The sequence below is a fragment of the Ailuropoda melanoleuca genome, chromosome 6 (assembly GCF_002007445.2).
Source record: "Ailuropoda melanoleuca isolate Jingjing chromosome 6, ASM200744v2, whole genome shotgun sequence".
Lineage (NCBI taxonomy): Eukaryota > Metazoa > Chordata > Mammalia > Carnivora > Ursidae > Ailuropoda > Ailuropoda melanoleuca.
The window spans coordinates 72,125,414-72,143,137 of record NC_048223.1 but is presented as its reverse complement, the minus strand read 5'-3'; the positions used below and the strand labels follow the sequence as shown (position 1 = coordinate 72,143,137).

Genomic DNA, 17,724 nt, shown 5'->3' with positions numbered 1-17,724 from the left:
AGACATTGCTTTGGAAAAAAGGAAAGACAACCCTGACCCCTTCTTAGTACACCGCCCCCCCCACGCCCCTGGGCCTGCCTGCTCTTTGATCTCCAGAGTGTACCTTCCCTTAAACTGCTATTAAACTCTTGCTTAAGAGTTTGGCTCTGAATTCTTTCCTGGCCAAATTTAAGGACCGAGGCCAGGGAACAGACTCATCCTTGACCANTCTGAACCAGTAGAAGGAGTCCCTTAGATGATTGGCTGCCAACTTGGTCAGGAACTGCCCTAGCTATGACCCATAACCTATTTAAACATAAAAAGAAGTGTGCCTGGCTGGCTGAGATGGTAGAGCTTGAGACTCCTGACATGGGGGCGGGTGGGACCAAACTACTTCCCTTAAGCAGCCAGAATGATCTTTATCTTTTTAGTCAAGGTAAAGTGTACACAGTGAAACGCACAAATAGTAATATTCTGATGAGTTTTGATAAATGAATATACCTGTGTAGCCGTGACCCCAGAAGCTTCTTTATGCCCCTCACAGTCAGTCCTACCACTCTCCCCATAAGGAACTCCCCTTCTGACTTTTACAATCCTGTATCAGTTTTGCCTGTTCTTGAACTTCAGTGAAATGGAATTTCACATCATGCACTCTTTTAGTGATCTTTTAAAATTTATTTATTTATTTATTTATTTATTTATTTATTTATTTATTTAAGTAATCGCTACACCCAATGTGGGGCTTGAACACATGACCCTGAGATCAAGAGCCAGCCAGGCACCCCTGATCTTGAAAAATTTAAAGATTGACTGATTGATTGATTGATTGATTTATTTATTTATTTATTTATTTATGAGAGAGAGTGTGCATGAGCAGGGGGAGAGGCAGCAGGAGAGGGAGAGAGGATTCTCAAGCCGACGCCCCCTTGATCTCCGAGCTAGAGCCGGGCCCATCTCAGGACCCTGAGATCATGACCGGAGCTGAAACTAGGAGTCACCTGCTTAACAAACAGAGCACGAGGTGCTCCTGATCTTTAAAAATTTAAAACACAAATTAGGTCATGTTAATCTTCTGCTCAAAATCTTTAATGGCTCCCTATTACTTTTGGAATAAAATCCAGACTCCTCCTTATGGCCAGCAAGACCCTGTATCCCTCTCAGTCCTCCAGCATTGTCTCTAAACTCTACTCTGCGCTCATTATTATGGTGTTCTCTCCACACAGGTCTTTCCCAGCGCTTTCCTACTTGGGGTCTTCGGTCAGCTGTATTCCTCTTCACTCCTGTTGGACTTTAGGCATCATGTTAAATGTTACTTCCTCTCAGAGGTATTCCCTGGTGCCCCAGCTCTAAATTACGTTCTCCTTTGTTCTTTTCATTTCTGGCACTATCACAGTTAATAATTATCTGTATGTGTTTATTCTACTTTAAAACTGTTCATCTCCCTCACTTTACCCACAACGGTGGCAGCCATGTCTGTTTTGTTCATCACTGTGTTTCTAAACCCTAGCCCAAAGCCTGAAACATATTAGGTGTCTAATGAATATGTGTTAAAATAAATGAGTGAAATGGTTTAATTGGACTCTTGAGCCTATTGTATTGCAAAATGAGAAAAAAAGGGATAGAAAAGAAAGATGTGGGCAAGTAAGGGTAGGATTCCAAGGGAGACCGGCTCCTCCTTTAACCTTGAGTAGTGAGAGTGAGGAGCAACAATGAAAGAACACTTGGAAGAAGTCAGATCACCTGGCTCAGTGACTTCTCTGTACCTATTTCCTCATTTATAAATAACAGGAGATTTCATCAGTACTGCCTCACCCCCATGCAGCGTTTGGAAATATAGGAGGGAATTTTCCATAGTCACAATAACTGGAGACCACTATTGGCATTTATTAATTAGGAGCACCCAGAATGTTGAGTGTCCTACACTGTATGAGACAGTCTTCACCTTGTGTCATCCGAAATACCAGTGCTGAGAAATACTATAATAGTGGGCAGGGCCTGTGGTTCCCATTTTGTGATATTTCATAGGTTAGCTTCTAGAAGAATGCTTATTGCATTTAAATTACCTTATTTAGGGGCGCCTGGGTGGCTCAGTCGTTAAGCGTCTGCCTTCAGCTCAAGGCCTGATCCCAGGGTACTGGGATTGAGCCCCGCATCGGGCTCCCTGCTCCATTGAGAGTCTGCTTCTTCCTCTCCCACCCTCCCTGCCTGTGTTCCCTCTCTCGCTGGCTGTCTCTCTCTCTCTCTGTCAAATAAATAAATAAATAAAATCTTTAAATAAATAAATATAATAAATTACCTTATTTAGAAATTATAAATTTGTGAGTCAAACTGCTTAATTTGGTCTGCCATAAGAACTCACAGATAGACATATCAGGGCATGATTGATAATTCAGATACACACTCCACAGGAACTCTATAGAAGGTATCATATTTCTTTATTAGCTTCTTCCACTTCCTTTTTTTGGTAAGCATTTCTCTAAGAAATCTAAAGAGCTTGATGCTATTTCACTCTTTCTTAGTTGATGTGTAGGTAGAAGAGAATTCACACTTGGGAACCTGTTCGGGACTAAATGGTCGTGCCCCACCCCCTTCACACACTGAAGCCCAGTGTGATGGAATTTGGAGGTGGGGCCTTTGGGAGGTAATTAGATTTAGATGAGGTCTTGAGGGTGAAGCGCCCAGGATGGGATTAGTATCCTCAGAGGAAGTCTTCTAAGAGACAGAGAGACCAGAGCTCCCTCTCTTTTCCACGTGAGGACAGTTAATAGGTGGCCACCTGCAAGCCAGAGAGAAGCTCTTCACCAAGGAACCAGATTGGCCATCGCTTTGACCTGAGACTAATTTTAGCCTCCAGAACTGAGAAATAAATTTCTGTTGTCTAAACCACCCAGTGTATGGTAGCTCGTTATGGCAGCCTGAGCTAAGATACAAAGTAAGGCTCAGAGAAGAGAAACATTAAAATAACAGAGAACCCTCCTGTGGCAGTTGCTATTTTTAGTGTTGTGTTTCCTAGCCTAACGTTTTACCCACCAGAAATGACTCTTCAGTTATAGTAATTAAGGAGACTATTTGCTAAATATAGTCTATCTTCACAATTCTAAGGTCCTTGACTACTCTAAAATTCTATGTTGCTAAAAAAAATAGTGGAAACAACACAAAAGTCCATCAATGACAACTGGATTAAAAAAATGTATATCCATACAAGGGAATATTATTTGACCATAAAAAGGAATGAAACACTATACATACCATAGCTTGGAGGAATCTTGAAAACATTATGTTAAGTGGAAGAAGCCAGTCACAAAAAAACAAATATGCTTCCATTTATATGCAATGTCCAGAAAAGGGAAATGTATAAAGACAAAAAGGAGATTAGTGGTTTCTTAGAACTGGGGGCAACAGGGGGAAGAGGGAGGGACAGCTAAAGGATACAGGTTGGCTGGCTCAGTCGGTGGAGCATGCGACTCTTGATCGCAGGGTCATGAATTGGAGCTCCACACTGGGCATAGAGGTTACTTTACAAAAAAAAAAAAAAAGGATTTAGGTTTCTATTTGAGGTGATGCAAATGTTCTAAAATTGATTATGGTGATGGTTGTGAATATGCTAAATACACTTTATTTTTTTTAAGATTTTATTTATTTATCTGAGATAGAGGTAGTGAGAGAGAGCATGCACAAGCGGGGATAGGGGCAGAGGGAGAGGGAGAAACAGGCTCCCTGCTGAGCAGGGAGCCCAACTCCAATATACTTTAAATGGGTGCATAATATGACATATGAAACATATATCAATAAAGCTATTTTTAAAATATGAAAAGGTGTTCAACTTCATTTATAATTAAAGAAATGAGAATCAAAACAACAGTGAGCAACCATTTTTCAGCCATTAGACTGGCAAACATTTTTAAGTCAATACGTATCATGGGTGAGAGTGTGGGGTTAGTGCCCCTGCACACTGTTGGTGGGAGTATAAATTGAGGCAATCTTCCTGGAGGGAGATCTGGTAAGATCATTCATGATTCAATATACACACACCGTTTGATTTAGTCATCCCACTTCCAGGAATTTAGTTTGCTGTACATTTACTGAGCATTGAAATAATTATTACAACACTAATTACAATTGAAAAAAATTATTATTAAAAATTGAAAGCCCATTAATAGAGTATTAAGTAAAATAAATTATGAACCCATATAATTATGGGTTTGTGCTTGGTTAAATGAATGAAAATATGGAATATACTATTCTGTGTAAAAAAGGAAGAAAAGAATAAGAATATATATGTATTTGTATAAAGAAGGATACACAGTAAACAAATACAAATGATTATTTGGTTGAGGGGGAACTAGGTAGATGGTAGATAGAAGTGGATGTGAGACTTTTCACTGAATACCTTTTTATATTGTTTTATTTTTGAGCCATGTGAATATATAACCTAAAAAATTAAAATTAATAATATAACTGAAAAGAATAAAGCTTATCCACAAAAAGTAAAAAACAACTTATACAAGATACACTAAGTGAAAAAACAAGTTGCAGAATAGTATGTATAATACTTTTTCATTTATTCAGCTAACAAATACTTTTAAGTCCTTAATATATGTTCTAGAATCTAGGGATATAGAAGTTAACAAGGCAGCCAAGGCTCTGGCTATCATAAAGATTACATTTTAGTAGTGAGTAGGTATGCAAGCACATAAATAAAGGTAACAGATACTGACTTGGGTTGAGAGTTAGTTGATGGATGTCACAAAAAGCCTGAAGAAGTGACAAATGAGCTGACACCTGAATGAGGAAGATGTGGGAAAAGAGTGGTTTAGGAAAATAAGGTAGTGAGTGCAAAGGTCCTGAGGCTAAAACAAGTTGGCAAGTTTGAAGATCTGGAATACAGGCCACATAACAGGGGCAAAGTGGTAGGAGATGAAGTCAGAGTGGTAGTCAAGGGACAAATAATGGGTTTAAATAAAAGAATAATACATATATATATATATATATTTTTTTTTTTAAAGATTTTATTTATTTATTTGACAGAGATAGAACAGCCAGCGAGAGAGGGAACACAAGCAGGGGGAGTGGGAGAGGAAGAAGCAGGCTCATAGCAGAGGAGCCTGATGTGGGGCTCGATCCCATAACGCTGGGATCACGCCCTGAGCCGAAGGCAGATGCTTAACCGCTGTGCCACCCAGGCGCCCCGAATAATACATATATTTATACTGCAAATATTTGGAGGACACACAAGAAGCTTAACATTATTAAGTGGCTGTTTTTGTGGGTGGGTACTGGGGACTCTTTAAATTTTCTATCTTCAAGAGGAGTACAGATTTCTTAAAACTATTTAAAAATGCATAGAATAAGAAATATGCTTCAAAAAAGGGGTTGTTGTTTTTTTTAATGCAGAATATTGAGTAGGAATCTGTTAAAGTGAATACAGTCCCTAGAAGCTTGATGATTCCTTTGGTTCTGGTCCCTCTAGTGGCCACCATGAGGTAGTGCTGGTGTCTGCGTACAAGTACAGCAACCTGCAGCAAGCGCTAAAAAATCTTTAATGAAACTCCGACACACTCAGAAGTTTAAATTCTTGAAATTGTGTAATTCTTGCCAAGTAGGGGGTGGAGAAAACCCCCAAATCGCTACAGTGACTGTTACAATTACCTATTGTACATCATGAAGCAGGGGCCAGCAAAATCTTCAGATTTTAAAATTAAAACATGAGGAAAATGCTGCAGTTCAGTGAGTTGTCTTGCAACTGTATGACTTAACTATCCAGGCCCTGGTCACCATCTCCTGAGCCTTTGCTCAGGCCTATACAGCCTTGCCTTCTCTCCACCTGGATAAGCCTCCTGTTTGGGCAGCTCACCCCTCTGCACAGCTTCCCCAACAACTCATTTTGTCCATTTCTTAACCCATCCCTAAAAGCACTTCCTGACCAGGATAAAAATAGCTGACATTTAGGGAGCTGTCACTGGGTACCAAATACCATGTTAATTCATGTTACCTTGTTCACTCCTCAGATCAACCCAGTGAGGAACTTGATATTACCACGACCCTTATACAGATGGACAAGGGCAACCTAAGGCACAGGCCCCTACAATAAGATCATGGTTGGTAAATGGTAGCTTGGAATTGAATCCCTGTCTGACTAGACCACATGCATTGCACCAGTTACCTATACTTGAATATATTGCTTCTTATCTTGGTAGATGCTGCATATATATATTTTAATCCATGTAGATCATGGATCATAAACTCAGATGTGTATAGGGACTAGGATGTGAGTGCAGAGAACTTGGTATTACACTGTGTATTTTCTCAAAGGAACATGTCCTCTTGTTTTTCTTGAAACATAGGGCCTTCTTGCTGTCTTTTGTTTTTCTACATTGGATAAAAACAGGGATCAAGAAATATTTCACTTTTCTCTTTAGCTCTACGATGAAAATATAAGTGATCATGCCTGGCAACTGACACTTGGCTTTGGTGTCAAAGAACAACAGGGAATCAGGAGACTGTGACAGGACAGCACAGACTCCACCTAAGGGGGGTCGTCCCACTTTAGCTCCAGGCAAATGTTGCCACTGGCAATGGCAGGGGGACCCCAAATTGTCAGATTTTCCAACATTTCAAAAGGAAACAGAAGCCTGGAGTTTTATGTAAATTTTCCCAATTTTAAAATGTTGACAACTAATTCACATCTAGGAACACGATTTGGTAGGCCTGCTTTGATCTGTGGGTCACAAGTTCAATCTTGTCTCTTTAATTGCAGTGCAAGTTCCTTGTGAGGAACCACTAAACAGATTCCTTTTAGGTCTCTCACAGTGCTAGGAACATACCATGCACTCAGAGAATTTGTGCTGAGCCACGAAGATGCTCATGAGTATTACTCTATATTTAGATTTCAATTCCTTCTGCCAAACATTCATTTGGCAGCTTGGGATTTCATAGAATCATATGGTATCTGTGAATTTACCACAAAATCAAATGGATTCTCTGAATTTACCAAGGAGGATGGGGCATAAGAACATAGAAAATATTCATCAAAGCTTCTTGTTTTTGGGAGACACCTGGGTGGCTCAGTTGGTTGGGTGTTTGCCTTCAGCTCAGGTCATGATCCCAGGGTCCTGGGATTGAGCCCCGCATGGGCTCCCTGCTCTACATGGAGTCTGCTTTTCCTTCTCCCCCTCCCTGCCACTTGTGTCCTCTCTCACTCTCAAATAAAATCTTAAAAATAAATAAATAAAATTTCTTGGTTTGGGGATGCCGGGCTGGCTCAGTCAGTAGAGTATGCAACTCTTGAACTTGAGGTCGTGAGTTCAACCCCACTTTGGGAGTATAGATTACTTAAAAAAATAAATAAAATTTAAAAAGTAAAAAATTTCTTGTTTTTAATCCACTAATTTGCCTGAGTAATAATCCTCATATTAATATCCTCAGTCTCGGTTATATCTTGATACACATTAGAACCGCTGAGAGAAACTTTATAAAATACTCATGCCACACCCACAGAAACTCCTTTTTAATTATTAGTCTACTGGATGGTCCTGGTATTGGTATGCATGACATATATGTAGGTATACATATATACACATGTATATATGTAGATACACATATATACATATAATATACACATATTCACCAAGTGCTTTTAATATGTAGCCACACTAGAGGATCATTTGTCTAGGTTCTGGGAATCTGGACTCAACAGGACCAGAGACTCATAGATCTTATTGCCAGGAATCTCACAAATAATTTGGTCCGGTTTCATGCCCTTAAGTCACTATTTTCCTAAAATTACCATCATCTCTGATTTGATTACTGTATTACTAATATACTCCACTGAAATTCTATTTGAGAAGGGTGGAAAAGGTTGAAATGTCAGGGACTTATTTATTTAAAAGATTTTTTTTAAATTAAAAAAATTTAAAGATTTTATTTATTTATTTGACAGCACAAGCAGGGGGAGCAACAGGCAGAGGGAGAGGGAGAAGCAGACTCCCCACTACGCAGTGAGCCCAATGTGGGGCTTGATCCCAGGATCCTCGGATCAGGACCGAGCCAAAGGCAGACCTTTAACCAAATGAGCCACCCAGGTGCCCCAAAAGATTTTTTATTTTTAAGTAATCTCTATACCAAATGCGGGGCTCAAATTCACAACACCCAGACCAAGAGTTGCATGCTCCACTGACTGAGCCAGCCAGGCACCATGTCAGGGACATATTTAAGTGCTTGCTTTGCAAACATTATCAAGTGACTTTTCAAGGAATTTCATTGTTTAAAATAAATCTGTTATAGTAATAGACACAAACCAGTAATTTGGTGACTTCTTTGTTTACTAACAAATGGCATATTAACTACTTTTTTATGATCATTAAAATGAGTAATTTTTTTTTAAAACTGAAAATACACACACAGTAAAAATTCCACAGGTATGAAAGTATGAAGTTTACCTACCATTCCTATACTTGGGCCATCTAGTCCCCCTCTATGAAGGCAATGGGTTTCTTGTGTATCTTTCCAGAGGCATTATTCCCATAGTTTAAGTAGTTGTTTTTTATTTTTATTTTTACCTCGAGATAGGAATTTTTAGTCACTCTTTTTGACAAATCCTTTAATTCCTGGAGAGTAAAGGTGCTAAGGTATCAACAGCCTTTAAAGAATCTTTCACAAATTCTACTCTATGTCTGACTTAACAAAAAGACTTCTTTTTAACACCCTGTGCTGGTGTCAAAATGCTGTTTTGCTCTCACAGCCAGGGAGGGATTTTATTAGTTTGTTTTTACAAATTGGTGACACTGACGCACATGAAGGCTGAAGTCCTGGCAGGCTCCGTTTTCCTTCCACTGGATCTCACGCTGGAACAGAGCAGGAGCGTCGGAGGATCAGGTGTTGGGGGCTAGGAGCGAAGTGAGATCAAGGCCTTCTTATCACAGCGCACAAGTGGTGTCCAGGATCCCAGCCTGAGCAGGGGGCGGGGGCCTGCGTTGCGGGAAATCGGGACGAACGGCTGAAGGCAGTTTCTGGAACTTGAGTTTAGCGCCTTGAAAGCTTCGGTTGCCAAAAACTGCAAGGGAAAAGTGTCGATTTTGTTCAGCACGACAGAAATTTGGCGCGAGACTGGAAGGAAAAGCGAGAGGCAGGAGAGCGGCCAATCTGAGCACGACTCTGGGCGCTGAGCGGAGCCCACCTATAGGCTGCCTAATTTCTATTTTCGCTCGGCGCTTCTGAGGCTTGTAGTCTCCAAACTTCTAGCTTTTCTCCTTTTTGTTTCCACCGACTTTTAGCTGTTTTTTCCTTCCCACTTAAAGACTACCGCATTTGATAATGAAAACAAAACAAAAAAAACCAACAACAACAAAACACAAACCAAAACCACTTCCGGAGGGATGGTTTCTGGAGGCGGGACGTAACTGGCACTTCCCGCCATGCCCCTTTCACGCTAATCCCGCGATGCCTCGTGGGAGTTGTAGTCCCAGGGTGGGCGACGCCTCCTCGGGTCAGGGGAGATTGGGTATTTTTTCTCATCTGGTTTGTTCTGGGGTCGGGTATCTGACTCTGCGAGCCTTGAGGGGAAAGAACTTTTAACTCTGTTAAGAAGTTCTACGTGATTCCTACTATATATATTTTGCAGTATGTATTTTTAAAAGGTTTTTTCAATGACTGTATGTAAATAAAACGGACGGTAGTTGCTCTTTTAGAATACTAAAAAGCATAACAAGAAAACAAGTGGTGGTATGACTACATTGACTTGGTACCAACAGTTCAGAAAGGTATAAACTGATACTAAAAGCCTCTCTTCTGTACCTGCCCAGCTCCCTCCGTAAGAAAAAAAACACCAGCCTTTTAAAGAAAAAATTATAGGTGTGAATGTACGTATTATTAAAAAGCACACAAAAGTGATAATGCCAAAATCCTCTCCTCAAACTTCCTTTTTCATTTGATAATCCACCTTGGAGATCTTTCCATACTTGCACAGAAGGAGCTATCTTACTCTCTTTTTAATGGATGTACAGTAGTTTATTCCGCAAATACCATAATTTATTCACCTACTGCTATCTTCTCTGTTCCATTGAGGGACATTTTGGTGGTTTCTGATTTTTTTCTCTTGCAAAGAATGTTGCAATCATCGCCTTGAACATATTTTGGTGTAAATCCACAGGGTAAATTCATAGAGACAAAGTTGCCTACTTAAGGAGATACAGCTTTATAAAAGTTAATAAATACTACCAAGTTGCTAAATTGTGTCAATTTATACTCTTATCCAATAATGTATGAAGGTGTTTACTTCCTCATTTCCGCCCTTGTGTTGGGTATTTTCAAACTTCAGAGATTCTACTTCTCAGGAAGGTGAACAATTTGTTTTCTTTTGATTAACAGTTTCATAGTCATAAATGAGGTTGCACTCCTATGTGTATAGGGCATCTATATTTCTGAAAGTAGCCATATTCTTGGCCCAATTTTCTACAGAGTTGTTAATTTTTTTCTTACTGGTTTGTCCACACTTTCTGTAAATTAAGGAAGTTAGTCTTTTGTCTATTATGGGAATTTTGAAAATGTTCTCATAGTACATTGTTAACCTTCTGATTTAGTTTTAGGGTTTTTTTGTTTTTGTTTTTTGCCACACAGATGCACTTAATATTGATAAACTCACGTTGGGGGGCCTGGGTGGCTTGGTTGGTTAAGGAGTCTGACTCTTGATCTCAGCTTGGGTCTTGATCTCATGGTCTGAGCTCAAGTCTCACGTTGGGCTTCATGCTGGGTGTGGAACCTACTTAAAAAGAAAGTTATATACTCATGTTTATTAATTTTTTCTGTGGCTTCTGGGTTATTTAATTATATGTAATTTATTTTGGCATAAGGAGGAATGGTTCTAGCTCTATCATTTATAATTTCTCCAAATATTAGCCAGAGGTCCCAACATGATTTTTGTTACCTTTATTGGAATTCCCCAATGAACATTAAAAACATACCCTATAATGAGATGCCATGGCAGTTTTATTTTGGGGAAAGAATAGAAATAAAAAAGTGGTTGGGGCGCCTGGGTGGCTCGGTCGTTAAGCGTCTGCCTTCGGCTCAGGTCATGACTCCAGGGTCCTGGGATGGAGCCCCTTATCGGGCTACCGGCTCAGGGGGGAACCTGCTTCTCCTTCTCCCTCTACCTGCTGCTCCCCCTGCTTGTGCTCTTTTTCTTTCTGACACATAAATAAATAAAATGTTAAAAAAAAAGGAAGTGGCACTCCAACTTTCCTCAAAACATCTGCTTATCTTGTATTATTGCTTTTTCTTTCTTTCTTTTTTTTTTTTTTTTAAAGATTTTATTTATTTATTTGACAGAGATAGAGACAGCCAGCGAGAGAGGGAACACAAGCAGGGGGAGTGGGAGAGGAAGAAGCAGGCTCATAGCATAGGAGCCTGATGTGGGGCTTGATCCCATAATGCCGGGATCACGCCCGGAGCTGAAGGCAGACGCTTAAACCGCTGTGCCACCCAGGTGCCCCTGTATTTTTCTGAACAATGCCCTATAAGGGCTGCTTTTATTTATTAAAATAAGTAATGAAAACTTTTCTAAATAATATACAACTTAAAAAAGAGAAAAAATTTATGAAAATGATTTTAAAAGTGAGAATTATTGAAGAAGTATTGCGTATGTTTAGATATAAGGCAAAATTTTTCCCAAAATCATGCTTTAGAATAAAAGGTAGATGCCTTGTACTTATAAACTTACATTATTCATAATATTTGATTTGAAACATGTAGGTCAAAGTAAATCTTAAAAGTTAAATATTGGGAAGTCATTTGATCATTTTGTATATAACTAAATAATGAAAGTATTATATGTAGGCATTTGATTATTTATATATAATAGAGGCACTCTACTTGTAAGTAATATATACATATATGGACCCAAACTTATTTTATTTTTTTGAATTGTCTTTTCGTGAAATTTAGAGTTGGCTTTTATTCAGACCTATGGTATATGGCATATTCTTGCCATTTGGTATTTTAGATCACAACTTTAGTTTGGATATAGAAGTGCAATACTTTACCCTTAAAAGAAGTTCTGAAGTATAAACATCATTTAGGAATAAGAAACAGGGTTCGGCGCTGTTTACCTTGTATTGCGATTCCTGTAAGCAACGAGTCTTTCCGAAGATACAACTGCACCTACCAATCAGAAGGAATCGTAGCCGAGACACCTGTGAGAGGGGACACCCTGTGATGGCAGCATTCATTTTATTCTTCTTTGTCAACCGTACAGCACAATATTAGCTTCCCAGGATGAGTGAACTGGTTAATTACACAGCGACAGTAGGGTGTGCAACAAAACAACCAAACCAAATGAAGAACAAACCCTCTGATCTGTCATCTCTATTAAGGCAGTAAATAGCTGTGTGCTGTTCGGCATTTTGCAGTTTTTACTGACTTGTTTTTTATTGCTCCTTTTTAAATTACAAGAATAATATATGTTCATCTTAGCAAACATAGATGAGTAAAAAGGATTAAATGTAAACCATCTGTGACCCCATTATCTAGTGATAACTGGTCTGTTTTGGTATATATGCTTTTTCGTATTTTATAAATCTACATAACATATGTATTTATAAAACTGGCATTGTGCCATGCATATTTTAAATTTTATATTTTTTACGTCTTAAATTGAGATAAACTTAGACCCAGTAACATGTACAGTCTTTGTGCTCAGTGAATTTTGACATAGTACAAACTGGCTTGTAACCTTTTCTTCACCAAAAAATGGAGTGTGAACATTTCCCAGGCATTACATATGTTTCTACATCATTTTATTTTTTATTTTTAAAAAGATTTTATTTGTTTATTTGACAGGGAGAGAGCACAAGCCGGGAGAGGTACAGAGGGAGTGGGAGAAGGAGGCTCCTTGCTGAGCAGGGAGCTCAGGACCCTGAGATCATGACCTGAGCCAAAGGCAGACGCTTAAATGACTGAGCCACGCAGGTGATACTATACCACATTTTGTTTTTTCCTCTGTCAGACACTTGGGCTGCTTCTACCTTTTAGCTGTTGTGAATAATAATGCTATGAACATGGGTGTACAAATACTTGTTCAAGTCCTTGCTTTCAGTTCTTTTGGGTATATACCTAGAAATGGAATTGCTGGATCGTATGGTGATTCTATGTTTAATTTTTTTGAGGACTTGCCACCCTATTTTTCATAGCAGCAACTTTTAAAACAAATTTTAAAGCCATTTGTCAGTTATTCTGGGTATTTTGTGATACCCAAGTAGGCCTCCAGATACCCCCAAAGGATGTAAATTTCCTAAAACAAAAATAGCTATACTTTATTTTAAAATTTCATATAGAAATTAAGTAAGAGAGGATATATAATGGAGATTTTGTAAAAATGGTGCTTCAATGCTTTATTTCTTTTCTGAAATAAACCGTAAAGAAGGTGCATATAGGTGAGCTCAATGAAAACATTTCTTTTTTCAAGGTGATAATGTTTAAAGGGTTAAGGTGGTTAAAATGTTGCATCCGTGACCACTCACCTTCTTCTCTAAATCCTAGACCTGACCTGCATATCTTAGGGCCACAGTGAGCTAAAACATACTCCCTGAACCCACCTTGGGCTGGACACACAAGTCAGGAGAGAGCCAGCTCAGGAGCAAAGTTACAGTGAACCAAACCTGGTCATCAACAAGTTCTCCTTCTCACGTCCTGTTTTATTTCCTGCATAGTATAAGTCAGTATTTTATTTTATTTTATTACTATTATTTTTTTAATTTTTATTTATTTGACAGAGATAGAGACAGCCAGCGAGAGGGAACACAAGCAGGGGGAGTGGGAGAGGAAGAAGCAGGCTCATAGCGGAAGAGCCTGATGTGGGGCTTGATCCCATAACACCAGGATCACACCCTGAGCCGAAGGCAGACGCTTAACCGCTGTGCCACCCAGGCGCCCCATAAGTCAGTATTTTAATTGATCTTGTTTGTTTGCATGTTTCTTGTCTGTTTCCCTTCATCAGAATGTAAGCTTCTTAAGAACTGACTGACTTACCACACCTTTTTCCACAATCACACTGGGACCAAATCAGGTTCTCAATAAATACTTATGGAATGAATAAATTATCAAATGATTGAAAATTTGCTCTCCTAGTCTATTTCCTTCTACTCTTAAACTATTTTAAAAAATTATGAAATATTCTAAACACTCAGAAAAACACCCACTACTCAGATTTAACAAAGAGTTTCTAAGAGTTTCATTATATTGCTTCAAATTTTCTTTTATCTCTCAAAAAGAAAAAAAGAAAAAGATAAAATATACAGGAAATGGAGTAATGGCTAATTTGGGGAGTAAAATGTAAAAATGGTCATCTTTGTCAACCCATAAAACGAATGGTTCAAGTGCATCACTTACATAAACTCAAACTACAGATCCCAGGCAGCATTGCAACAGTTTGGCACGTGGCCTATTCTTTTCTCTTTTGCAAACAGCCAATGAAAGGTAGAGTTTACAAAGGTCTAGGATGACATCTGGTGTATTGACTGTGGCCAGCCTTAAATCTGGGTATTGCCGTTTGGAATGTGCTGCTGAAAACCAGATCTAAAAGGGCTTTTCCAATTACTTCGCAGCCTATTCTGTCTCTTGTTTCAGAGGGAAGAGAAGCTGATTTAGTAGCTGAAATGGATGCAATTCTAAGTTACAGGTCCGAAGACACTGAAGATTACTACATGCTACTGGGATGTGATGAACTATCTTCGGTAAGACAGTGGATAATGCTCTTCTTTTTCAAGTTTTTATTGAAGGTTGTAACTTTGAACTTTTAGTCACATTGCCTAAAAACCTAATCTTATGTTCTTTGAAAGCACATTTGGCTTAGAGAAAGTTAAGGATTTAAATCTTGGGTCTTTGCTTGGGGAGTGTCCTTTTGTGATTTTATAGATGTTTCTGACTGAATGAATGTGTTCTGGCACATGCCATAGACTCTATTTCAAATACACTAAAAATATGTATTTGAAATTTTATTGTAATGCTTTTGGCCGTGTTTCACAGAATACATAAGCTATATCTTATTATGGTAATTTATACTAAAATTGAGATGAAACGTAATTTTCTAGTAATTAGTGTTTTTAAAATGTTTAATTAAAATATGTACTTTTATATGAGCAGTTAAATTATATAAACCAAGAAACATCCTTTTATGTTAACATTTTAAATTATGTGAGAGAAATTACTTAAAAGGGTGGCTTCTGAAACAAAATGTGTGAAAACTCTGTCTTTAAAGGGCCACATAGACAACGATGAAGGTTGTAGAAGTTTTTTTAAATTATGGAAAACTCTTATAATTCTACCTCCCAAAGGTAGCACTATTAATGTTTGGTTTATTTATCTTGTCTTTTTCCTATATATATATATTTTAGAGACATGTTTGGGAAGATATTATATATTTACTTGTTGATTCCTGCTTTTTACCCACTTAAGGATTTCTCCATGCTGTTAAACACTCCTCATACATATTTTAATGTTGCACATTTCATTTGATTGTTGTATCACAATTGATTATTCCCTTATTGTTAAATATTTCATTTATTCCTAGTTTTTCAATGTTTTAAATACTATTGAAATGAATAGGAAGTATATTTCGGTTCTATTATTAAATATATTATATTTTATATAATAATTATTAAAATGTTTGATTTTATTACTAAAATATAGCTATTAATATTAAAATATTTTAAAGCAAAATATTTTTCTATTTATCTTTGTTTCATAAGGCTGTAGTTTGGTGACAAAATGTGCTTAATTTTGTTTGGAAAATAGAATGTGACGTTGGACATAAAGGATTAAAATCTCTATCTTCATCACACTGAGAAAGTTATCTTAACTATCTTGTAGTTAATCACACACACACACGCATGCACACACCATGTTATAATACTCCTTTAGTTGTATATTTCTCCTTTAGGATGATATGTTACTCTTGTTTACTTTGGTGGTGATTTACTTATAGCAATTGAGAAAGCTTATTGACATTTTTACCATCTGTGATATGAATTATACTATTGCCAAATAATTTTTGAAGGAGCTTTTTAAAATCACAAAATCACAGGAACATAATTTAACTTGAAAAGCTTCACAATTTGGATTAAAAAAATATTGTCATGCTAAGTTATAAAGTAAAGGTCATTATATCCCCATAATAAATCTCTAGGCCCTTTTAGTCAGTGTTTTATAGTTACGTTATTGTTTCCTCAGACTACAAAGGAGAAGGAGGATAAGTTTTGAATAGACTAAAAAAAATGATCCATCCTATTTTTTATTAATAATGTTTATAACAGTCTCTTTCATTATTGCCAGCAATTTTGTTACCAGTTATAGTCATACTTCCCTGTATGTACTGTGGCATAGATTAAAAGGAGAATAAAAGCATTGTCTTGCCATTCCTTCTTTACTGGTACTGTTAATGATGTAGCATGTTGAGATTACAATATTTATTTAAAATGAAATGATCTGTCACAATTTTGTCAATTCTTTTTATATGTATCTTTCCCCTCTTTTCGTATATATCTTTCCCATTTAAAAAAATACATGTATTTTTTTTATTTGTAAATAATCTCCACACCTAGTGTGGGGCTTGAATTCACAATCCCAAGATCAAGAGTCACATGCTCTACCGACTGAGCCAGCCAGGCACCCCTAAAAATATTTCAATTCAATTTTTTGAGTATTTAGTGTGACGTTTCCTTTACATGATTTGTATTGGATGGATTTCTTTACTTCAAATCTTCCTTGATTTGATGCTTTAAAAGTTGACCAGAACTGTTCATACTCAAAAGCAATTTAGCAGTTATAATTTCAAAGCAACTTAATATTTTGATTCTATTTATAACAACTGTGTTGACACACACACACACACACACACACACACACATATAATTCTTTTGCTTTAGTATATAGTTCTTACAATTTAAAGCTTCTGTTGAAAATTAGTGAAATGACATACATAAACCCCAGGAGGATTTCCACACTGTTGAGGAGAAAACAGCATACCCTCATTTCAAAAACACTTACTGAAGGTTGATTCCAAGTTAGTCAGCTTTTTTATCTTGAATCAGATTTTACACAAAAGACACATGTTATGAAATCTTCTAAAGTCCTTATTAATGCATACACCACACCCTAGTGGTATGAGGCATCCTCTCTGTTTATATCTTACTTGATTTTTTTTAATATTTGGTCACCATTTCAGTAGTATTGATAAGAAGGCATTCTGATTTCAAAAATTCACAGACTTTAAAATTGAGCATAAACTTGATAAATGGAGACAGCTATTTTTTGTTTCTAGTTCTTTCTTATTGACTTCAGACCACCTGGGTTTAAATCTTACCATTTACTAGCTATGTGATCTTGGGAAATGGTTTAACTTTTCTATGTCTTTGTTTCCTAATCTGCAAATGAGGGTAATAATAGTACCCACCTCATAGAGTTGTTGTGGGGATTAAATGAGACATGTTGAATAAAGTGCTTAGAACAGTGCCTGGCACAAACATGGGCATTGTTTTGGCCTCACAGTAATACTGTACACTTGGAACTTTGTAAATTTAGACTACTCCATAATTGACATTATTTTTTAAAATATTTTATTTTGAAAAATTTTTTCCTTTTTTTTTTTTTTTGAGTAAGTTCTATGCCCAACCTGGGGGCTTGAACTTATGACCCCAAGATCAAAAGTCATATGCTCTACCAACTAAGCCAGTCGGTTGCCCCAAAATGATCTTTTTT

At 37.5% G+C, this 17,724-nt stretch overlaps 1 protein-coding gene and 1 long non-coding RNA gene across 2 annotated transcripts in view; one reads left to right on the top strand and one right to left on the bottom strand.

The window, feature by feature from the left end:
* LOC117802687 overlaps positions 1 to 9,327 on the bottom strand; it is an 18,051-nt gene extending 8,724 nt beyond the window's left edge. Inside the window, exon 1 of the long non-coding RNA XR_004626137.1 lies at positions 8,422 to 9,327. This is a non-coding gene — a long non-coding RNA (uncharacterized LOC117802687). The remainder of the gene's footprint in view (positions 1 to 8,421) is intronic.
* A 5,137-nt stretch (positions 9,328 to 14,464) lies between these two features.
* The window catches only part of DNAJC12 (DnaJ heat shock protein family (Hsp40) member C12), a 34,268-nt gene continuing 31,008 nt past the window's right edge, over positions 14,465 to 17,724 (top strand). Inside the window, exon 1 of the mRNA XM_002913745.4 lies at positions 14,465 to 14,702. Within this exon, the coding sequence (XP_002913791.1) occupies positions 14,625 to 14,702 (78 nt within the window). The 5' untranslated portion in view covers positions 14,465 to 14,624. The remainder of the gene's footprint in view (positions 14,703 to 17,724) is intronic.